Below are 24,481 nucleotides of genomic sequence, written 5' to 3'. Positions count from 1 at the left end.
CCATTTTCCCTGCAAGAGCGGGGGTTAGCCATGCGGTCCCCATGACAATCTTCTCCATTTTGCCCTATTTTCTGCATCTCCCCTTGTTAACCCCCTTGCCCGCATTTTTTTTTTTTTTTTTTTTGTATACTGAATCGAGGCTCGTGAAAGAGCTAACATTTATTTCACAAACAAATCAACCAGACAAACAAAATATACAAAAAGAGGGAGCGGAAGACAAGATGGGGAGAGAAGGGGAAGCACACAACCACAACATTTGAGAGCAGGGAGAAGTGTGGGAGGGAGAGGGCTTGGGGGCAGGAGGCGTGGGAAGGGGAGGGGGGGGGGGGGGGGGGAAGAGGTATAAAACACAAGAGGTATAAAACACAACAAAATTTCTTCTTCATAATACTTAATTAATCAATAATAATTAAGTAATGAATCAATTAATTGATTAATCAAAAAGCATAAAAATAGTTTCTGCCAAAGCCTTTCCTCACCATTTTGCCGAAATTTCAGCTTTCTAGCTCAAAGGATGGCTGAGATATCATCCGGACAAACAAGAAAACAAACAAACAAAAACAAACAAACAAGAAGCCGGAGTGAAAACTGAATACTCCCTTTCAGTGCGAGTCATTGCCAGGCCCCCTGGAGAAGGCATAGGAAAGGAGCGGTGTACAAAAATAAAAGCAACAAGTGAGGAGACGACGATGATACATGAGCGAGCGGTATTCTTCGGTTCGATTTCGAAAATTCGGTTCCATTCCGACAACTTTGAAAATTTGACCTTTGTGACCTTGAAATGTCAAAACGAAGGTTACTGACCTTGAAATGAGATAGAAAATAATGTATAATCAGTTATGAGGTTAGTTAGCTACACAATACCGAAAATTCAGTTCGATTCCGACAACTTTGAAAATTTGACCTTTGTGACCTTCAAAGGTCAAAGGTCGAAGATTCTGAAATTTGTTGGAAAACTTGTATTTCATGATGTATGTGATAATATAAGATCATGTACGATATTTCACCTTATCAGGAAGCGAACAATGTAATAAAACCATCAAAAATGGACTTTTCTAAATTTTGTGACCTTGACCTTGACTTTGGGGCGAAAATGAAAAATCGAGCTCCGTGGGGCTAGACACATGACATTGGCCAAACCAAATATCGAAACCCCTGTCAGATTCCACCAAACCCTTCGGAGAAGATGTAGCTTGAACTCGATTACCCCCTAAAAGACATCTTTTTCGGGCGTGGCTCCGCCCACAATGGGCGCAATACGCCCACTCTAGGCAGGACACAACTAGATCATGATATCAACCTCCCACCCAAGTTTCATCAAGATCGGATGACATCATTGGGTAGTTATGCTGCGGACAGACAGACACACACACACACACAGACACACAGACAGACACACCCATGACGAATATAGTGGTCACTCTGTTTGATAACTCGTGAACCAATATGGGGAGATACGTGGAAGGCATTCCACGTTATTAAATTCCACGTTATTCCACGTGGAAGGCATTCCAATAAAAAGGCATTCTTTTACGATGTTGTAGTCTGTGACTGCCAGCATCAAAGTGGTATCCAGACAGTGATATTTGTAGGTGAAAGCTAAAATGGCGATCCATTATACATTAATCACAATTAATTTTCTTTTAAACTGAACATTAACTCTAATTCTCAGTAGTTTTATCAAGCCCATACCCCAACAAATACAAAGATAAAAATAGAAAATTTGACACTCCTCAAAACAGAGATTTGACACCGTGAAAACACAGCAGCAACAAATCCATGTGGGCAACGTAAAAGACACTTTATTCAGAAGTCACAAGTAAAACGTCATTGTATTGTCAAAGAGCCAGTGATAACTGTCATTGTGTAGTACACATCGTTCGTGCAGGAACATTCCCTTGACTGCACATGTCAGGCCGGTCTAAATACTGCCAGTCACAAAATAGTAATCCGTTCCCCTCACCTTGCCGTACCCCAACTCACTAAATAGGTCATTCCAGTCTCTCCTAAAATTAGACAGCCAATAAGAAATCTCACACTATACACCGATTTCCAGCACGACATCCCTGTACATTTGGGCATTGCGCAATCACGTGCCCATGCCACCGCATGCTTTAGATCTAGCCGTTCCCACACCGCATGCATGCTTTAGATTAATAGCATGCGGCCAACGATGTGATGCGTGCATAACAATCACAAATACATCCGCGGACTCTGGATCATTATCCCTGAATGTACCAATTAGTGCTCATTGGCTGAAGTGGCAGCCAATGAGCACATACTTCACTGAGCATCATGCCAATGCCAATGAGCATCATGAGTTATTATTATTGCCAAATTATACTACTATTGTTATTGTTGTTAATATTATCAGTATTAATTCATATATGCTTTGTTAGAATGTTATCATTCTTTTTACTTATTTTGTAATTAGAACGGCATGCCGTGGAAGGACATATTAAGCTGCTCTATACACCTCAACATGGCGTGCGATTAATACATGGGGGAATTCTTCCAGATCTTTGTAATTAATGAGCCTAATCAACTCAGGAGGTCCTGATGATCAACTTTGGAGGATAATTTTGGTGTATCACATTCCACATCAGAAAGCTATAGTGGACCTCCACAAAAAAAACGCCGCACTAAACACACACACGAGCAGTTTACTGGAATCGCCCTCGCTCATTACGCAAAACCAGAGCAATCACTACCCCTTTAAACGTGTGTGTCATTACTGGAGGGGATTCCCTGAATCACTGAGTCGAGAGCCTGACGGATTTATTTAATGTGGCTGTGGTGCAGCATAGGCATGATGGGCAAAATGGCCTCCTCCTGCGTCAAAGTTCCTTCTTATGTGTTACTGGTCTCGTATCTATGTGGTCACAAACTTCATCGCAACCAACAGACATTATCAGATTTTGTATTTGTGTGCAGCAGATGCAACGATGGCAACTGTAACTTCGGTATCTTCTGTGAAGTTCATAGGAAGGAACAGCGATGGGAAATCCAATAATTGACGCTATTTCCGTATTTACTGACAAACAGGCGTTCTCCTGCCTGGTGGATATCTGATTATGGTAACACGCTTGGGAAGCTTTTTTTTTACCCAGCTAACCTCTACAAAAATAACTCAAGAACTACCATTGGAATAATTCACATAATTGTGATCATGATACGTAAGCAATGCACCCCATCCGGATGAATTGGGTTAAAAAAAAAAAGAATCGGCATTCTCCATCCAATTGACACAAAGTTTTTACCATATGATCGCCTCCTGTAGAATTTTTTGTGATAATTATGACGTCATTGGTCACGTGGTACAGGCGCAACCTTGGAAAAATCGAAAAACGTTGTACCTCGAAATCGTCGAAACCGCTCCCTGGAAAAAATTGAAACGTGGCTTATTGTAAAGAACTCTGCATGGAGAATGTGTTGTTAACGAGGAAGTCATTGGTGCCTTAATTATGACGTCATAATTTGACAGGGATAACGCGGTCTGATCAGTTTGAAATTTGAGCATGATTATACAAAATTATATTGGAGAATGTCAATTTATGTCATTGGTCACGTGGTCTGGCAGCCATATTGGATCAGAAAAAAAACCCTTCAAAAACAGAAGAGTTGGCTCGCACCAAGTTGACTGCGCAGGGTAAGTATTATTTGAATGATGATGATGATGATGTCGAGGGGGGTGGGAGGGGTCGCCACTCCTCTCCGTCCCTCTGCTGGCCGTTGGGGAATTCACCGTCTTCCGCCCATGCTGTTGGAGTCGACTGGACTCTCATCCACCTGATGTGCAGAGCCATCTGCCATTTAAACCGCATGGCTGCGGACCATTACCCTGGTAAGGGGGGCTGACAGGTACTACACCTTACCCACAGGTGACAACCCTGTGATACATGCAATACCCTCATCATTTGCATATTTTTAATAAATAAACTTGACAAGGAAATTGCACAAGACCAAAATGAGAGCACATGATTGGGTTTACATCATTGAACATAACTTGGAGACTGGACTAACCCACTCCCAGAACACGTAATGTGACTCATTCTCCAGACTAGTCTGCCTGGGCATCATTCTCCCTGAATATTGGAGGCCTCCTCATGTACCATACTGGCGAAAAAATATTCTCAATCTAATGCAACCAAGATTTATCACAAGAATGCTCTTTCAGATGAAGCTAAGAGATCATCATCAAATTGTGAATCATAATTATCAACCAATCGTTTTCACACCTTGGTTCATGTATTTGCAAGTTCGCTGCAAATCCCTGCAGACCACATGCTGGTGTAGTGCATTTGAGAATTATTCATAGTACCTCTCCATTTGGCAATATTTCATCACATGACGTGGATTTCAAAAACTTTGTCGCTCCGTGATCATGGTGATCGTAAATTTGGGATTAAATTTGATGTTCATTATGTGATTTTGAAGGTGCCCGACTGGGCATCCAAAATCCAACCACTTGTAAAATTTGGGTGCCCGACGCTAAAATGAGGTGCCTCGGGCCACGAGCCTTGCCATAGGTTACATATGTTTACCTCTGTTACCGAAGGTGGATAGGGGGTATGTTAACACCCCTGTTTGTCTGTCCATTTGTCTATGATCACGATATCTCAAAGTTATGGATGGATTCGGTCAAAACTTGGTGGACAGGTTGGATGTGAGACAAGGACAAAACGATTCGATTCTGGTGAAGATCCGAATACGAGAGTTTTAAAATTTGTAATGTGACTTCACCATTGAGTGATAGGGCCAAAACGATAAATAACATGATATTTCAAAAGGTTGTGGACAACTTATGACAAAAACTGGTTGGATGAGTTCGGTTGGCGACAATAACAAGCAGATTCGATTCTCGTTCAGGTCCGGATCCAGATCCAGCCTATTAGTGGGATACAAATCGTAAACTGTTCAGGCTGGCGGAGGTATGCGCTCTACCAAGTGCCGTTTTATTGTTTAGTTTTGTTTTTATGTTTGGTTAGCTTTAATATACCCCTCACAAAATAATTTGGGACGAACTTTTAAACTCCAAAATGAACGATCAATTGATTGTTGAGAAATTTTCGTCTTCAGGACCATTACATCATTCGCACCGATTGGCCTGAATGATCTCCGGACTTGTATTTGAGTGAACATGCTTGGTACAACATAGGAAGGAGTGCTTGTGGTCGCCAAGTCTACCCACAGCATCTCTCTATCAACCGGAAATGGCTCTGCTCATAGAACAATGAAACATCCCAAAAGCGAAGGCCAAATTGTTCGATTTGGTCAATGACGGGACGTGCACAACCTTGTGTTGGGGTTTATGGTGGTCACATAGAATAAAACAATTTATGCCAAAGTAAACCTATCTATTGTCATTTGTATACTGGTGTATGCACAATTTGTACAACCATGTAGTTTTCGGGCAACAACTTAACTTTGACTTCCACCAACATCACGCTTGCTTATGGAGTATATGGGTCAATGCACTGGGACCCTTCAACAGGAACATAAATGCAAGACTCAAAACTTTTATGGATTCACTTTCGGTGGGTAGTAAGTTATGTAACCATGCACACACCTTGTGGGTGCTGCAGGGCTTGGTGCCGCAAGCAGGTCGATAGCGGAAGTGATACTGCGTGCTGGCGTCGAGTTGGGGGAAGTGCCGCTGGACTCAGGTGAGCCCTGTTTACCGAGCTCTCGCAGCCGCTGCTCCTGGGGAGGATGGGCATCCTGTTGGGTGAAAATGCTCTTCTCCTTTTCTACCAGGCCAATTTACAAGTACAAAAGCTGACCGGACCGAGTGAGTATATATATATGCAACCGAGTGTCCATACCCACGGCAAACCGATCGATCCTGGATCCCGATTGAAGGACTATACTTGGTGTGCTCAGTCAGCCCCATGCTCAGGAAACGGGCCATGCACCTTCACACCGAGATCGTCCACAAATATATACACAACAGCGCACCTAACCATGCGTCACACAATTACCAGTTCTTGTCCATCATTCTGTGTCAGGCAAGTAAGCAAGCAATCAGCGGTCTGACACTGCCATCAACTCCTCTAACCATAGACTTGGAAAAGGCGGAGTTTGAACAAATCGCTTGCGCAAAGTACCAGTAAATAAAATCACCCCAAATTACCAGTGAATTAAATAAGTTCTGTCACTCTTCAGAGCTTAGCTGGTGTTGCCTTAGCGGTTAGGGTGCCGGCTTGGGATCCGAGGATCCTGGGTTCGAATCCCGGTCGATCGCTGAATTAACGCCAGGGGGGTTGACTCAGCCTGTCATCCTTCCGAGGTCGGCAAATTGAGTACCAGCTTGTTGGGATGAATGATCACGGTGTGTACCCCGATTTAGAATAGGTACACCATATCCCTGCGCATCGTAAGAGGCGACCAAGGGTTGGCGTCAGGAAGGGCATCCGGCCATAAAAACATTGCCTCAAACAGGGAACCATGATTGTCATGCGGCCCGCAAGGCTAACCCCCGCTCTAGCGGGGAAAATGGCCTTAAAACGATCATTCATTCATTCATTGTCACTCTTCAGAGAAGCAAGGTGGAAAATGGGACAAAAAAAAAAAAAATTGTGAGCGTGGTTCAATGTGTAAACGGTGTCAAAAACCTTCAACGCCTCGAGACGCGCTTGCTCCTCGTCGAGAGCCGCCCGCTTCTCGCGCTCGTCGACACGGGTCAGAGACACACCTGTGCTGGAAAGTGCAGACACGGCCGTGGACAGACTCGTGCTGCGGCTGCGGAGCAAGATGGACGAGGACGATAAGGCCCATGTCTCGGGAACCAATTGCGAAACTGCCAAGGGGGAAGGTAGTGAAGACAAAGCCAGTACGGGTGGTTACCTGCTGGCACTCATTGGTGCATCTTTGGTCTTCTTCCCTTCCAGAGAAGCTAGATGCTGCTCCAGTGCATCTAGTAGGCTGCTGGGAGCCTGGTTCAAACAGTACAAGACGGACGACAGTTACACGCATGGGGCAAGCATTTGCTCGGCAAATTATACACCAGTGGACGCACACTGCCAACAAACCTGAGTGAGGTCTGGTATGTCTCCCTTGTCGATGCCAACGCACTATGGAGAGACACAAACGCACTAAATGGGTGTGCGACCTTGTCCGCCGTGAAACACAAAGCGAGGTTAACAATTGGTCACTCACCTCAGCCACCTTGAGAAAATCCGAGACGCGATTCATCCTTGTGAGGAACTTCTTGTAGAGGTCCAGCGCCTCCTTGCACTGCTTCTTGTTCATCTCAAAGTATTTCTCTTCACAAAGGAAAGGTTGCGGCCATCAGATGGTAAAACGCACAGAATGCACCATTTGATAAAACTTTCTATTTCATGCAATGCTCTGGGCAGAGCCAAACGATTGTCTGGTCCCAATGCCTGTCAATCAAGTGTCTGATAGCAAACACGAATGACTAGACAGGCGTTAAGATTTGTGACACAAGATCAGATGTATGTAAAGGACATGGCACAGCATGTCTGGAAGGCAACCAGGTCACACGTGCGACAGGTGCGATGCTCTCTCGGGCACACATGTATGACTTACCAAGCAGGTTAATGATACCATCGTTGTAACAAGCAAAAAGGCGGATGAGGTCTTTGAAGAGCAACATGAAAGCCGAGTTGATGACGCCATTCGTGAGATCATTGGGGGTGACCTTGGCAGGAAGAGTGTTAAACGAGATTACATAATAAGGTCATGGCCTTCATTAAGCATTACCATGAAAAATGCATTGCGTTAAGGTCTAGCATTCACGTGACCCGCCGTGAAGCAACTTGGTGATTGCAAAATAATCCCTCAAGGGCCTATGCAGGAAAACGAAAATGTTTACTGATACGCTATACACAATGCTTAGGGATCAAAGGATCGAAATGCAAGTGGATCCATTGGGAAATATTATTAAGGACCTCTCCCCAAAACAAAACAATGGTTCAAAAACAAATAAATAAAGGTTTATTAAAAGCAAAAAAAACAAAAAAAAAACAAAAAAAACCTCAAAATCGAAAAGGGTGTCCAGCTGGCTTTGAACCACCACCAGCGTTTTCAGCAGCTTCTCAGTGTTCATCATTCGCAAAACTCCTTCAGCCCTGTGAACAACGGGCGAACACCAAGGCGTTACATTCGCAGATGCACATCGTTCTCCATTCACTCGAGGCTCACAGGGGATCAATCTACTACTCGCGCTGTTGGTAAAGGCAGCTGTGCAGCAGTTAACAAGGTACTTTTAAACTTTGCGACATGAGCACGTGCTCACACAGAGTTCACTGCACCAGAATGCTGTTGCGGTGCCGGCGCACGGGCCGGGCTCATGAAGTACGTAATCAGACCGGTCGCCACGACCGACACCGATAGCTCCACGGCCCGGAGGGTTGTCAACCAACCACGGACGCCGGCAAAAGCGACGACACAGAGCAAGATCCTCAACGACCACAGCCGTGTTACATACTCGGTACGACTACCTGAGCTAGGGTCCATGCCCTCAGCGTTCACCTGTGTTCCAACAACTACAACAACAGCCGAGCAAACAGTTGGTAAACGTTGGCTAAGTACTACCAAGACGAAACAGTGGGGAAAAACTCCAGTCTCTTTCTGCTACATACACGCCATGTCGGATCAATGAAAAAAAAAAAAGGATACAAACGAGGCAAATTGGAAAGATAATTTAGGGCACACAGACACACAGACACACCTATAAGCGAAAGGCAAAAGGCAACAGACACGGAAGAGCAGGCTTGCCCCTAAAACATATTTTCCTCTTCTTCAGATTTACTTCAACAAATGACATGATGCCATCATTTATTCCAGGAAGGAGACGAGAAGAACAGAAAGAGGCAGTTCGGAGTATCGGTTCGACCACTCGCTCACCTCACGCAACCATGTGGGGTTGCGTCGGGCCAAACATTGCGAGAGGGGTAGCGGTTGGTGGGTGAGGGTATGGTACTGTGTGAGAAACGTGTGGTGTGAGTATACCCAACACTCCAGGGGGTTCACCGCACCCTTGGCTTGTGGGCCGCTTGCCTACAGCCCCAGCACGGCTCGCTCCTGCACCTTGAACCACACTGCAGCCGGGTCAAGCGCAACCCGCACTCCGATAGAGCATCTCCTGAACAGGCAGTGTGAGATGCATTTGCACCCCTCGTGCATCGACAAACAGCCCGAGCAGGCACCTGGCCCTTTATACATGCTACGCCGGCCGTGGCTTGGGAGAATATTTCCCATTAGTGCAGTCTGACGCGGGCGGGTGCAGTGGTGAGGCCTGAGGAAAACCCCAGCGTCGCCACACCTGACGGCTAAGGCAGCCATTAGTCAGGTTCACTATGTTAACAAATATAATTTCGTTCAAATTTTTGGGAGATTAGCAAACCTGCACATTTTTGGAATCATCAGAGCATGGAGAATCTGAAAATCAATGTTGGCATTTGCACAGACACCTGCATGGCCGCCATTTTGGATTTTCAAAATGGCCACCATAAAATACATATTTTGCGCTATCTCGGCTTCTAGTCAACCTAGAATCTTAATTAAATATGCTAATCCTATGTTTTCTGGGTCATGGAATCCAATAAAGGCCTCAAAATAGTGCTCAGGATTACAGAAAAGCAACAAACAAAGGTAATTGAAAACCATTTTCTTTATATTTGTGATATAACTGTATTACATAATACATGATATTGCAAGTCCTTTGAAGTTATAGGTATGGGTTTATAAAGCAAGAAAGCAGCCTTGTTAGTATCAGATTGAACTATAAGTCCTATACACAGGATCTACTAGGTCGATACCGTTCAGGAATATGCTTTTACACATCTTCATCACTGTCCTGAGTTCATTTTCGCAAAGGTGTCTTTGCCAACGCAAATGCCAACATTAATTTTTGGATTCCTCATGCTCTGAATATTCCAAAAATGTATAGTTTTGCTAATCCCCAAAAATTTTGAACGAAAAAACCATAGTGAACCTGACTCATTGCGCGCCTAGCAGCAAGGGAACTCCCCCCCCCCCCCCCCCCCCACGCTTCCCTCATTCATGTGTAAATGTCCAATGGCCCGACATTCATCGGCGATTTGCCAAACATTTGCGTATTAATGGTTGATTAATTATATATCGACGATTGATTTATTACCCTGCACTCGTGTAGCGAAAAGCAAGGTTAGACATTCGGTTACGTACGTGTGGGCTACGTGTCTGCATTTTAAAAATTCATTTTCTCGGCAACCGTTGGTCCGACTGACACGAAATTTTACCATAGGAGCGCCTCCTCCTGTAGAATATTTTAATGATAATTATCACGTCATAGGTCACATGGAACAGGCGCCAACTTGGAAAAATTTTGCACCTCGATATCTCTGAACCACTCCATGGAAAAAATTGAGATCTGGCTCATTGTCAACTACTCCCCATGGGGAATAAGATATGTTAATGATGATGTCACCGGTGCCTTTGTTATGACGTCATAATTCGATAAGTACTTATCACAAAAAAAAATTCTCAGCAACTGTTGGTCTGATGGACACTACATTTTCACCATAGGAACGCCTCCTCCTTTGGAATATTTTAATGATAATCATGACGTCATGGGTCATGTGGTACAGGCGAAATCTTGGAAAAACCAAAAAAACAATGCACCTCTATATCTCCAAAACGGCTCCATGGAAAAAAATGTGAAACGTGGCTAATTGTACAGAACTCCATATATGGGGAATAGGTGTTATTAACGATGACATCATTGGTGGTGTAATTATGCCTTCATAATTCTACAGGGACAACGCTTTGTCTGATCAGTTTGAAATTTATTGAGCGTGATCTATGCAACAATGATATTAGAGAATATACATTTATGATGTCATCGCTCACGTGGTCTGGCAGCCATATTGAATCAAAGAAAAAAAAAATGTTCAAGAACAGAAGAGTTGGCTCGCAACAAGTTGACTGCGCAGGGTAAGTATTCTATGACGACCATTCAGTTGGTTGGTTGATTGGCTGATTAATCTAGAATGATTAATTGTCTGTGGTATGGGACTCGTTCACCTGTATGGGTTCTGATGGAGGCCGATGAGCATGGGACAGAGGAACAGTTATATATTTGGGAATGATAAAATAATGAGGGATCCGAGTGGTGAGGGAATAACCTGAGTGTGAAACACGAATGCACAGACAAACGAGGAAATACTAATCTCGGGGTTGAAGGAAAGACCGATGGAGTAAAGGACGAGTTGTTGAATTGAGATTTGGTGAAACAGATTATTGGTGGATTAAGGAAAGAGATTGATTGTTGAACGAACGTAAGGTGGATAGAGAGAGAGAGGGAGAGAAAGAGAAAGATTGTTAGAACAGACCGGTGGTGGATAGAGATAGAGAAAGAAAGAAAGGGAGAGTGAGGTTGTTGAGAGGGAGAGGGAAAGAGAGAGGGAGAGGAAGACGGAGAGGGAGGTTTTTGAGAGGGAGAGGTTGTTGAGAGGGAGAGGGGGAGGTTGTTGAGAGGGAGATGGAGAGGGGAGGAGGTTGTTAAGAGGGAGAGGGGAGGTTGTTGAGAGAGAGAGATTGTTGATAGAGAGAGGGAGAGGGATAGGAGAGGGAGAGGGATAGGAGAGGGAGAGATTGCTGAATCGGACCGATGGCGGATAGAGAGAGAGAGAGAGGGAGAGGGAGAGAGAGAGGGAGTTAGAGAGGGAGAGGTTGTTTAGAGGAAGAGGGAGAGTGAGGTTGTTGAGAGGGAGGGAAAGGGAGAGTGAGGTTGTTGAGAGGAAGAGGGAGAGTGAGGTTGTTGAGAGGAAGGGAGAGGGAGAGGGAGAGTGAGGTTGTTGAGAGGGAGAGGAAGTGAGGTTGTTGAGAGGGAGAGGGAGAGTAAGGTTGTTGAGAGGGAGAGGGAGAGTGTGGTTGTTGAGAGGGAGGGAGAGGGAGAGTGAGGTTGTTGAGGGAGAGGGAGAGTGAGGTTGTTGAGGGAGAGGCAGAGGGAGAGGGAGAGGGAGAGGAAAGAGAGAGAGGAGAGAGAGCATTTTGTGTCCTTTTATTATAAAAGTATAAAACCAAAAGTATTCAAACTCCACTTAAATACAAATCAAAACGTCATTTGCAATGCATTTGCACAAAACACCCCCCATGCCCCATAACTCTTCAAACACAAGAAGGTTCCCCATGTTTACATGATAAGCATGTTCGAGCTTTATACGTGCTGACACCATCCCGATGAAACCAAAAAGTGCATTTTCACTTTTTCCACCACCTAATCTGGCTTTTCTGGTTTTATAAATTGCAGGCTTAGCAATTCCCCGCAAAACATTTCAAAAACATGATCACAGAGTTTTTCCGAGTATTACATCCAGGTCCGTAAACAAAGATTGTTACAGAAAAAACAATTTTAAATTTACAAAAGATTCGGCTCAGATACAAAAACAGAGATGACAATCTCTTGCACTCAATAAACGCATGATACAAATGTTCAACATTACCACAAAAAGGACATAAATTAGACACAACAGGGTTAAACTTCTGAACTAACACCTGTGTGGCCAGGGCCTGATGGACCAGTCTCCAATTTAGGTCTCCTGTACGTCCGACAGTAGGACACCTGTACATTTCATCGCAATTTGGAGTGAGAAATGCTCCTGCAGGTAAAAGCTCTTTCCACTGGTTTCTTAAGGGTGCATCACATCCGGTAAGCACACCTATAGACAAATTTTGTACATTGCCCTTTTCCCCATGACGTGGAACACACCAGATTCTTCGCTGTTTGAGGAAAACACACCGTGTTGTTCTTGGGCAGTGACTGAGAGTTCAGGGAAGGTTAAACGAAAATCTACTTCCTCATTTACCCCATTCCACCCAATATTTAAATCTAAAAAAGTCTGGGTTACAATCCTTATGTCCTTGCTCACTATTCTAATTGTATGCACGACAATTTTTCCAGAAAGAGCGCTGGCAGACAACCATCGCTTCAAGGATAGCTCCATAACATCTCGCACTTTACAGAGGGAGAGAGAGACAGAGACAGAGAGAGAGAAAGAGAGAGAGAAAGAGAAAGAGAAAGAGAGAGAGAAAGAGAAAGAGAAAGAGACAGAGAAAGAGAAAGAGAAAGAGACAGAGAAAGAGACAGAGAAAGAGACAGAGAAAGAGACAGAGACAGAGAAAGAGACAGAGAAAGAGACAGAGAAAGAGACAGAGAAAGAGACAGAGAAAGAGACAGAGAAAGAGACAGAGAAAGAGACAGAGACAGAGAAAGAGACAGAGAAAGAGAAAGAGAAAGAGAAAGAGAAAGAGACAGAGAAAGAGACAGAGAAAGAGACACGAGAAAGAGACAGAGAAAGAGACAGAGAAAGAGACAGAGACAGAGAAAGAGACAGAGAAAGAGACAGAGAAAGAGAAAGAGACAGAGACAGAGAAAGAGAAAGAGACCGAGAAAGAGACACGAGAAAGAGACACGAGAAAGAGACAGAGAAAGAGACAGAGAAAGAGACAGAGACAGAGAAAGAGACAGAGAAAGAGACAGAGAAAGAGAAAGAGACAGAGACAGAGAAAGAGAAAGAGACAGAGAAAGAGAAAGAGACAGAGAAAGAGACAGAGAAAGAGAAAGAGACAGAGACAGAGAAAGAGAAAGAGACAGAGAAAGAGACAGAGACAGAGACAGAGAAAGAGACAGAGACAGAGAAAGAGACAGAGACAGAGAAAGAGAAAGAGACAGAGAAAGAGACAGAGAAAGAGACAGAGAAAGAGAAAGAGAAAGAGAAAGAGACAGAGAAAGAGACAGAGACAGAGACAGAGAAAGAGACAGAGAAAGAGACAGAGAAAGAGACAGAGACAGAGAAAGAGACAGAGAAAGAGACAGAGAAAGAGAAAGAGAAAGAGACAGAGAAAGAGACAGAGAAAGAGACAGAGACAGAGAAAGAGACAGAGAAAGAGACAGAGAAAGAGACAGAGACAGAGAAAGAGACAGAGACAGAGAAAGAGACAGAGAAAGAGACAGAGAAAGAGACAGAGAAAGAGACAGAGAAAGAGACAGAGAAAGAGACAGAGAAAGAGACAGAGAAAGAGACAGAGAAAGAGACAGAGAAAGAGAAAGAGACAGAGAAAGAGACAGAGAAAGAGACAGAGAAAGAGACAGAGAAAGAGACAGAGAAAGAGAAAGAGACAGAGAAAGAGACAGAGAAAGAGACAGAGAAAGAGACAGAGAAAGAGACAGAGAAAGAGACAGAGAAAGAGACAGAGAAAGAGACAGAGAAAGAGACAGAGAAAGAGAAAGAGACAGAGAAAGAGAAAGAGACAGAGAAAGAGACAGAGAAAGAGACAGAGACAGAGAAAGAGAAAGAGACAGAGAAAGAGACAGAGAAAGAGACAGAGAAAGAGACAGAGAAAGAGACAGAGACAGAGAAAGAGACAGAGAAAGAGACAGAGAAAGAGACAGAGAAAGAGACAGAGACAGAGAAAGAGACAGAGAAAGAGACAGAGAAAGAGACAGAGAAAGAGACAGAGAAAGAGACAGAGAAAGAGAAAGAGACAGAGAAAGAGACAGAGAAAGAGACAGAGAAAGAGAAAGAGAAAGAGACAGAGAAAGAGACAGAGAAAGAGACAGAGAAAGAGACAGAGAAAGAGACAGAGAAAGAGACAGAGAAAGAGACAGAGAAAGAGACAGAGAAAGAGACAGAGAAAGAGACAGAGAAAGAGACAGAGACAGAGAAAGAGACAGAGAAAGAGAAAGAGAAAGAGACAGAGAAAGAGACAGAGACAGAGAAAGAGAAAGAGAAAGAGACAGAGAAAGAGACAGAGAAAGAGAAAGAGAAAGAGACAGAGAAAGAGACAGAGAAAGAGACAGAGAAAGAGACAGAGAAAGAGACAGAGAAAGAGACAGAGAAAGAGACAGAGAAAGAGACAGAGAAAGAGACAGAGAAAGAGAAAGAGACAGAGACAGAGAAAGAGAAAGAGACAGAGAAAGAGACAGAGAAAGAGAAAGAGAAAGAGAAAGAGACAGAGAAAGAGACAGAGAAAGAGACAGAGAAAGAGACAGAGACAGAGAAAGAGACAGAGAAAGAGACAGAGAAAGAGACAGAGACAGAGAAAGAGACAGAGAAAGAGACAGAGAAAGAGACAGAGAAAGAGACAGAGAAAGAGACAGAGAAAGAGACAGAGAAAGAGAAAGAGACAGAGAAAGAGACAGAGAAAGAGACAGAGAAAGAGACAGAGACAGAGAAAGAGACAGAGAAAGAGACAGAGAAAGAGAAAGAGAAAGAGACAGAGAAAGAGACAGAGACAGAGAAAGAGACAGAGACAGAGAAAGAGACAGAGAAAGAGACAGAGAAAGAGACAGAGACAGAGAAAGAGACAGAGAAAGAGACAGAGAAAGAGACAGAGAAAGAGACAGAGAAAGAGACAGAGAAAGAGAAAGAGACAGAGAAAGAGACAGAGAAAGAGACATAGAAAGAGAAAGAGAAAGAGACAGAGAAAGAGACAGAGAAAGAGACAGAGAAAGAGACAGAGAAAGAGACAGAGAAAGAGACAGAGAAAGAGACAGAGAAAGAGACAGAGAAAGAGACAGAGAAAGAGAAAGAGACAGAGAAAGAGACAGAGAAAGAGACAGAGAAAGAGAAAGAGAAAGAGACAGAGAAAGAGAAAGAGAAAGAGACAGAGAAAGAGACAGAGAAAGAGACAGAGAAAGAGACAGAGAAAGAGACAGAGAAAGAGACAGAGAAAGAGACAGAGAAAGAGACAGAGAAAGAGAAAGAGAAAGAGAAAGAGAAAGAGACAGAGAAAGAGACAGAGACAGAGAAAGAGAAAGAGAAAGAGACAGAGAAAGAGACAGAGAAAGAGACAGAGAAAGAGACAGAGAAAGAGACAGAGAAAGAGACAGAGAAAGAGACAGAGAAAGAGACAGAGAAAGAGACAGAGAAAGAGACAGAGAAAGAGACAGAGAAAGAGACAGAGAGAGACATTTGACATTTTCGTTCCTGTTTATTACTGGGAAGTTAGTGTACATGATGAAAAGTCATACAACACATTTCATATAAATAAGGATGGGGTTACATGAGGGCAAGGACTAGAATTTACAAATGAACTTGGAGGACACCATCAACCAAGCGGCAAAGGGATTCCTTCACGCACCATCGCTGTGAGAAGAGCGTACATTCAATGAATTCAAGCTCCAGATGTAAACGAGACGTAACTAGACCTTTGAAAATCATAAAAACATCATCATCAGATAAAAGTGGTGCACGAATGGTTTGCATTTTGTGCTTTCTTGATAAATAAATAGCAAGTTTTGCCTCTGCAAACAGATAGTTGGCTAAAATACATTCTTCTTTACACCGGTAAGAAAAATTAAAGCCAAATATAAAAACACAATGTGTGAAAACCAAGCCTAGCCCTTCAATCACACGTGATAAAACTGAAAAAAGAGGAGCCAACCTCGTACATTCAATAAAAGCATGAAAAACAGTTTCAGGGACATCACAGAAGGGACACATTTCTGAGTTGTCAGGGCATATGCGGTGAGATAAAACGTTTGAAGATAAAATATAATGTGCCAGTCGCCATTGCAGGTCCCCAGTGCGTTTGACAATGGGTGCCCTATACATGGTGAGCCATTTGATTGTTGCGGCAGCGCCAATTTGGAGCAGAGGTCTCCAGTGTGTTTGAGGTTCTGTTGGTTTACAGGGAACAAGAATTCCAACACACATGGAATAAACAGAGGATTTCTCCATTGTATTAAAAGGAATAAAGCCTTGGAAAGAAATTAAAAGTTTTGGAAATGGGCATTGTGACAAAGAGGGGTTAGCTTCCACCAGTGGGTCCCATTTTAGCCCGGTTTGTTTAAAAAGGCGTAAAATCAGAGAGAAGATCCTCCCAATGACTCTGATAGAACGAACACCAGTAGCCACAGCAACGTCAGCTGCTGACTTCCATTTATGGAGAAAAGGGTCTCGAAAGTTTTTGACCTTAGTGCAATCAATATCAATGAATTTTTGCATAAAAGATCGGTCACTACAGACCCCTTTAAAAACTGGGTTTAAAAAGACTGGCTCATTTAAAAACATTGGGAGGGAATAATCACATGCATCACGCTGAAATTGAATCGCCTGCCATGCTTCCAGCATGCTCCTGTAGAATAGGGGGACCAAAGTTAAGTCAATGTTCTTGATGTTGATGAGAAAGAGTTGCTGGTCAAAACCAAGTTTCCCGGCTTGCCTAAGTAGGCAGTGAGCAAAAGCTTTCCACGGGACATCCGTGTACAAGAGCCGGCGTAGTGAGAGGAGGCGAAAAGCCATCACCTTACTGTTGACATCGACCAACCCCTGTCCACCTTCAGCAACGGGCAGGCTTTCCCCCCCAAAAAAAAGTCAATGAAAACACTTGAGAGTTTTTTAAGAATAAAAGCTGGGGCTTGTAGTGCCTTAAGCTTATGCCACAGCATTGATGCCGCAAGATTGTTTATTATCAGGGTGCGACCCCGATAAGAGAGCTGATTCAGTAAACCTTTCCATTTTAGAAGCCGCTGCTCAGTTTTAGTTATAAGTGTTTCCCAGTTCTTCGAGACGAAGTCCGGAGTGCCAAGAGAGACCCCGAGATAGTGTATCCCGTCTAGTGCCCACACAAGCTGGCCGGGCAAGGTTGGAGGAGGGGCGTCACTTGGCGGACCCAAGTAGAGAGCATTGCTCTTGAGCCAGTTGATTTTTGCAGAGCTTGCCGAGCTAAACTCCTGGACACAATGAACCAAGGAAGAAACATCTTCATCAGAGCGAACAATTACGCACAGGTCATCTGCGTAGGCAATTGTCTTGACCGGGTTTACTGCTGGAAGGGGGGCGAAACCAAGAAGGCGCGCACGCAATCGAATAAGCAGAGGCTCAACTGAAAGGGAGTACAAAAGACCAGACAAGGGGCACCCTTGGCGAATTCCTCTACAAACAGAGAATGGCTGGCATAAAATATTATTTACTTTTAACAAGCTAAAAGTATTATTATACAATAATTTAGTGTAAGAGATAAAAAATTCCCCGATACCAAAGCCACGTAAAACAGAAAAGAGATAAAAATGATCAATTGCATCAAAAGCTTTTTCCTGGTCGAGGAAAACCAAACCAACATTCCTTTGTTCAATGGTACAAATATCGATAATGTCGCGAACGATAAAAATACTATCATGTATAGTCCTTTTGGGAATGCAGTAGGATTGGTCGGGGTGTACAATCTCCCCAATCACCAGCTTGAGGCGGTTTGCAAGAGCTTTGGCAAATATTTTATAGTCAGTACAAAGTAACGAGATTGGACGCCAGTTTTTCAAGTTCTGAAGGTCTCCTTTCTTGGGAATGAGGGCAAGTACAGCCCTACGACAACTGAGGGGTAGTGAGCCAGATCGCAAGCTGTCGTTTAAAAGACCAAGTAGTTCAGGACCCAAAAGGTTCCAGAAGGCCCGGTAGAGTTCCATTGGGATCCCATCTAAGCCTGACGCCTTGCCAGTGGGTAAAGTTTGCATTGCGGAAAAAAGTTCTTCCGAAGTAACTTCCACATCCAACTGTTGGCGTGCCATTTCGGACAAGGTGGGCAAAGAGGTAACCAGAGAGTCAATCATTCCATGATCAATGTTCTTGGCACGGTACAAGTCAGAGAAATATTCCTTGGCGGAACCTCTGATACATTTTTGATCATATGTCACTCTCCCTTCTTTTGTCCGAAGCGAGGTTAGTTGCTGGCTTCGTTTGGTTCGGGTTTCCAATCCAAAGAAGAACTTGGAAGAGGTATCGAGAAAACACAAATTTTCCATTCGGAGCCAGACCAAAGCTCCTCTCACTCGCTTTACACACAATTCAGCAAGAACGGCCTTTTTCTTAGCCAACAAAAGATTAGTCCGTTCAGCATTAGAAGCTGAGAGGTTAGATTGTAAAGTTAAAATCTCCTTGGTAAGCAGGGATTGAAGAGCAACATCATTCTTGGTATGAAAGGACCCGTACTGCTGGCAAAACATTTTTATCTGGACTTTTGCATTGTCCCACCACTGTCCGAGGAGAGGGAAGGAAGCTTTCCGCAGGAGTAAGGTCTCCCAGAAGATTTTAAAAGCATCAATAAAACATTTGTCTTCCAGAAGACTAACATTGAATGTCCAATAGACAGCACCACGATTACAAATCGGGGAGAAAGTGCGAAACACAACCATGTGGTGATCTGAGAAACCACTCGGGACAATAGCAGTATGGGTCACAATATTTTAAAAATCACTATTAATATAAAACTGGTCTAACCTTGCGAGGGACAGACGGCCATTTAAACACCGACACCACGTATACTGGCGTGTGGATGGATTTCGAGTTCTCCAGATGTCAACAAGGGAGAAGGTTGTCAAAGTCCGAGTCAGAGGCACAATACTTGCTGGATGAGGCTCATTCCCATTGCGATCAATGGTAGAGTCCATCGTACAGTTAAAATCCCCTCCTAAACAAACAAATCCATTAAAATCAAAATGTGCAAGGGAGGTTTCTAACTGTGTGTAAAAAGCAATTCTATCCGTGCTGTCACTGGGTGCATAGACGTTCACTATTGTGTGTTTAAAACCATTAAGGGTGAAAGTGAGAGAGATTAAGTACCCTTTAATTATTTCATTAAAATCAACAATGAGATTACAGAGAGAAGGATGCAAATAGATGGCTACCCCAGCCCGAGGACACTCTAAGCTACTGAAGAACCACCTTCCTTTCATTATTCTTTCCCATTCACTCATACAGGAGGAACTACATCTGGTTTCTTGTAAGAGTAAGATATCGATGTGGTTCTGCAAAACAAGCTCCTTAACTTCAGCTTTTCGTAAATACGAGCGTCCTCCGTTTATGTTTAAAGTGGCTATAGAAAAAGCCATAGTGTGGAATTTGGGGAAGGGTATCAGTCAATTGGGTCATGATATGCCTGCAGGTGCTTCCTTGCTTTCAGAACCCATTTCCTGAGACGAAACATTTGTGGTTCAGTCAAACCAAACTGCTCGGACTGAAGGAGCAGTCGCTTTGCGGAGGTGATAAAACTGTGCAGATCAGGGAAGGAATCCTGAATTTTAACATTTCTCTTACGGAAGGTGTGATGTAAAAACTTTAGGATCTCCTGGGGGGGCACAGTCGGACCACTCTCCAGTTCCTGGGATAAGCCTGGATCATTCCAGACCTCGGTGCTACCACAAGAGGCAAGCGACGACGCGCCATCAGAGTCGTAGTTTAATTGGGGATCTACATTAGTACCGTGCTCCCCCGGTGGAGCAGGTATTTCCATTTCTGCCAGGAGGGGAAAAACTATTTCCGAAACAGAACATACACTCTCTGCTTCCATCATGTCCGGGGTTGTCTGTGGCGCAGACATCTCAGACACTTCACCCTTAGCAGGGAGAGGGACCAAAACAGGTTCATTGCTGACGTCCATGGTTGTAGTATCGGCAACCACAGGGGTAGTCACAGCTACCTCTTGGAACACGACGCTACCTCCTTGTACCTCTTGGGGCATGACACTACCTCCTTGTGCCTCTTGGGGCACAACATCACCTCCTTGTACCTCTTGGGGCACGACACCACCTTCTTGTTCGTGCTCGTGTTTGTCTTGCTTGTTATCAGGAGCGTTATTATTATCCTCCGTAGCTAACACGGCAAATCTGTTTTCCGTTTCCACGGCAGCAAACGGGGCAGCTGCTTCCAAATGGGAGCCATTTCGTTTGCCCGACGCCACCAGTTTTTTCGGAACGCTCACCGTTACATCATGACCATTGACGTTTGGGCGCTTGTTTCTCCGAGATTGAACGGTGATAAAACCCTCGTCATCCGCTTGAGGTCCCTTTAGTTCTGCACTCGCACTGCGGGGCTGATTATGGGAGGCGTCTGTACACTCCGCTCTAGATGTGCCACTCGTGTCTGGCTTGGGCTCCGCGACTCTAGATGTACCACTGGTGCTTGGTTTGGGTTCCAGGTGTTGAGATTCCCGGTTAGATTCCACACGTTGAGATTCGTCACCGGGAATATTTGGTTTCGGACAAGCTTTCTTTAAATGTCCGTGCTCGCCACAAATAAAGCACGTCATTGCCTCAGTAGCGATGTAAATTTGGTAGCTGCGATCTTTGTGCTTCAAAGTCACAGCAGCACTAAGCGATTGTGCATTGTTCTTTAAAACAATATAACAGTGACGCCGGAAAGACATGATGTGTCTAACCGAAGCGCCAGAACGCAAACGTAAGGGGATCATTGAGATCCGTGACACGACCGTCCCAAAACGGTTTAAAGCACAGGTAATCTCCTCGCTTTTAAAAAAAGGTGGTAAATTCGAAATAATAATTTTGACGGCAGGTGTGTCCAAAGGACACACAGTAAGAAAAAGATCCGGTGCGACAGACAAGCCGGTTTCGACTGTCTGAGCAACGTATCGCTCTTCGGACAGGAAGAGCACGACACGTTGATTCATTTTCGACGCTGCGAGAATGTTTTCGAGCCCAATTTGTTCTCCGAAACCCATTACAACGTCGTCAACACTAACTCCGTCCGGCGGACAAACTATGACCCCGTTCTTTGGAGTAAGTGCCTCGTACACACTATTGTGCAAACGTACGTTTGCCATAGTGTAAAATTAACAAATGAAGTAAATTGAAAAAACAAAAACAAACCTGCCACAAGCAAAACTAGCAAGTGGAGGAAAAGGAAAAGTAATAATATGGGTGAAGTATTTAGCCAAGAAAAGGCTAAACGTATAAACACGGCAAATGGAAGAGCAGGCCCAAACCAGGGGGTCCTGAACAGGCCTGCTAATCACTTACCATGTGCGCTCTCTTTCTCTCTCCTGTCTCAACAAAGAAAGGAAACACGGGGAAAACTTCACAAACACGTACAAGGACACAAATGGAGTGAAATGGAGGATGGGAAAGACGCCAACACAGCACAGCACTCACAGCTCCTCACACACAGCAGCCGTGATTGCCACACCCACGCACGACTCACCAACGACCAGCAGGGGGAGAGAGAGAGGGAGAGGGAGAGGGAGAGAGAGAGAGAGAGAGAGAGAGAAAGAGACAGAGAAAGAGACAGAGACAGAGAAAGAGACAGAGACAGAGAAAGAGACAGAGACAGAGAAAGAGACAGAGACAGAGAAAGAGACAGAGACAGAGAAAGAGACAGAGACAGAGAAAGAGACAGAGACAGAGAAAGAGACAGAGACAGAGAAAGAGACAGAGACAGAGAAAGAGACAGAGACAGAGAAAGAGACAGAGACAGAGAAAGAGACAGAGACAGAGAAAGAGACAGAGACAGAGAAAGAGACAGAGACAGAGAAAGAGACAGAGACAGAGAAAGAGACAGAGACAGAGAAAGAGACAGAGACAGAGAAAGAGACAGAGAAAGAGACAGAGACAGAGAAAGAGACAGAGACAGAGACAGAGAAAGAGACAGAAAGAGAGAGAGAGACAGAGAGACAGAGAGACAGAGAGACAGAGAGACAGAGAGACAGAGAGACAGAGAGACAGAGAGACAGAGAGACAGAGAGACAGAGAGACAGAGAGACAGAGAGAGAGAGAGAGAGAGAGAGAGAGAGAGAGAGAGAGAGAGAGAGAGAGAGAGAGAGAGAGAGAGAGAGAGAGAGAGAGAGAGACTTTGACTTCCTTTTATTCCAAAAATATAAAGTGCATGGATGTACAGTGTATAAAATCAAAAAAGCCAAAAACAAGAGAAAACGGTGAAAGCGAGGAAACAATACAGATACAAGCGTTGATCAGTTCAAATTTTACCAAAAACAAATGCAATCTTCTGCAGCAATACTACGAAGTGTAGAAATTATGAACAATTAAGAGAAAAATAATACCAACTCGTTTTGGCGGACTTCACAGACACTTTCCAAACAGCATTTTTCTACAAATCCATCAATTTCACCCATGATCTTGGAAAACTCAAACTCATGTTTTAGCCTTGCAGCACACAGTGCATTGAAAAACGTCATGACATTGCATTGATGAATGGGCTTACCATTCCGCTACTCCTTTCTGGACAAGTAAGTAGCAAGCTTTGCTGTAGCTACAAAAAAGCACAACAGTTCATATTCTTTGTTGTGTTGCCGTCTCTTTTTGAGCCCAAAAAGAAAGGATCGAAAAGTAAATCTGAAATTCATTTTGAACGACACAAAGTCTAACCATTCAAATAAAGGAAAAAGTCTTTCACAACCAATAAAAAAATGAAAAACATCCTCATTTACAGAACAAAAGGGGCAACATGCAGATATTGGGGCAAAATTCCATACATATGTATTGCATGGGATGATCCAGTGGGCAAGGCGCCACTGAAGATCACCTGTTCTTTTGTTAATCAGCTTGCAATACATTGATTCCCATACAGGTTCATTGGGGGGCCCGGCAGGGAGTAGCCTCTTCCAACGTGCTACTCCATTTAGTGGAGAAATACCAAGAACTTGAGATAAACACCACCTATACAGGCTCTTGCTGCTCTCAGCGTGCAATTCACTTGTCCCTGTGCTAACAGGTGGAAGTTCCTTGGGAAAGCAGTCAAAAATTAGTTTTGGGAAAGGGGACTCGTTGGGGTGTCGAAAAGTATTCCGAGTCCAAAGTTTCTGTAGCTGATGACGTTTTTGAACAACTTTCCTCAAAATCATTCCAATTGTCCTCTTGGACCGAATCGCCGTCATGGTTGAAATTTCCTCCACATTCCTCCACCCGGCACCGGAGTTTGGCCGAAGGTGCCATACTTTGTTTATGCCTCCCTCAATAAAGCGTTGGCACAAATGACAACTCTTGAGAACATCAGGGAAGAGAGGATTGAAGAACAGGGGTTCAACCTCGAACATCCCTGGGGAGTAAGTGTCCGCTTTACGGCTCACGGAAAGTCTTTCCCAGGCACTGAGAAGGCTCTGGTAAAATATGGGGAGCATTGATGTATTCACGTACTTAAGGTGAGTCAGGAATACTTCGAGACCATAGCCGAGTCTACCCGCCTGCTGTAAAATATGGCAAGCCAAGGCATGGTTTGGCAGGTTTTCACCAAATAGGAGGCGTTGAATGGAGCACAGGCGAAAGGCCATGAGACGGGATCTCACGTGAACAAGGCTCTGACCACCTTCAGATGAAGTATGGCATATTACGTTTGGCCGCAGCCAATGATGGCCTCCCCCCAAAAAGTCCACAGGTTTGGCCTGTATCCTGTCCAGCAGCACTTCTGGTGGTTGCAGGCAAATAAAGCGATGCCACAACGTTGTAGCAATCAAGTTGTTTGCCACTAAGACTCGGCCCTTAAATGAGAGGTGCGGTAGGGTTCTTTTCCACAGGTTCAGCCTCCTGTCTATTTCTCCAGTCACACCTTCCCAATTCCTTTTCTCAAATTGTGTAGAGCCCAGGGACACACCAAGGTAATCAACACCATCTGCTTTCCACTCTAAGTTTTCTGGAAGAGCAGGCAGATGTGTTGAGACAGGTAGGCAACTATTAAGGTATGGCACCCAAAGAGCTTTGCTTTTCGTCCAATTAACCTTCAGAGATGAA

The 24,481-nt window shown here is 44.1% G+C and overlaps 1 protein-coding gene across 30 annotated transcripts in view; it reads right to left on the bottom strand.

Annotated features, from left to right (window-relative positions):
- LOC137427137 (phosphatidylinositol-binding clathrin assembly protein) overlaps positions 1-24,481 on the bottom strand; it is an 86,329-nt gene that overhangs the window by 29,961 nt on the left and 31,887 nt on the right. For 13 of the 30 annotated variants that reach the window (XR_010984450.2, XR_010984451.2, XM_068116334.2 and 10 more), the window contains exons 5-11: positions 8,000-8,093; positions 7,552-7,663; positions 7,159-7,265; positions 7,032-7,073; positions 6,847-6,935; positions 6,615-6,741; positions 5,570-5,721 (exon numbers count right to left, since the gene is read on the bottom strand). Coding sequence is in view for 28 of the 30 variants with exons in the window: in XM_068116334.2 (XP_067972435.1) it covers positions 5,570-5,721; positions 6,615-6,741; positions 6,847-6,935; positions 7,032-7,073; positions 7,159-7,265; positions 7,552-7,663; positions 8,000-8,093 (723 nt within the window). In the remaining 2 variants the exon portion in view is untranslated. Of the gene's footprint in view, positions 1-1,781; positions 3,855-5,569; positions 5,722-6,614; positions 6,742-6,846; positions 6,936-7,031; positions 7,074-7,158; positions 7,266-7,551; positions 7,664-7,999; positions 8,094-24,481 lie in introns of those variants that run through there. The other 17 variants (XM_078778656.1, XM_078778657.1, XM_078778661.1 and 14 more) reach the window with 4 other exon arrangements.

This window comes from Myxine glutinosa, chromosome 5 (assembly GCF_964187855.1).
Source record: "Myxine glutinosa chromosome 5, kmMyxGlut1.1, whole genome shotgun sequence".
Taxonomy (NCBI): Eukaryota; Metazoa; Chordata; class Myxini; order Myxiniformes; family Myxinidae; genus Myxine; species Myxine glutinosa.
This window is presented reverse-complemented; position numbering and strand designations above follow the sequence as displayed.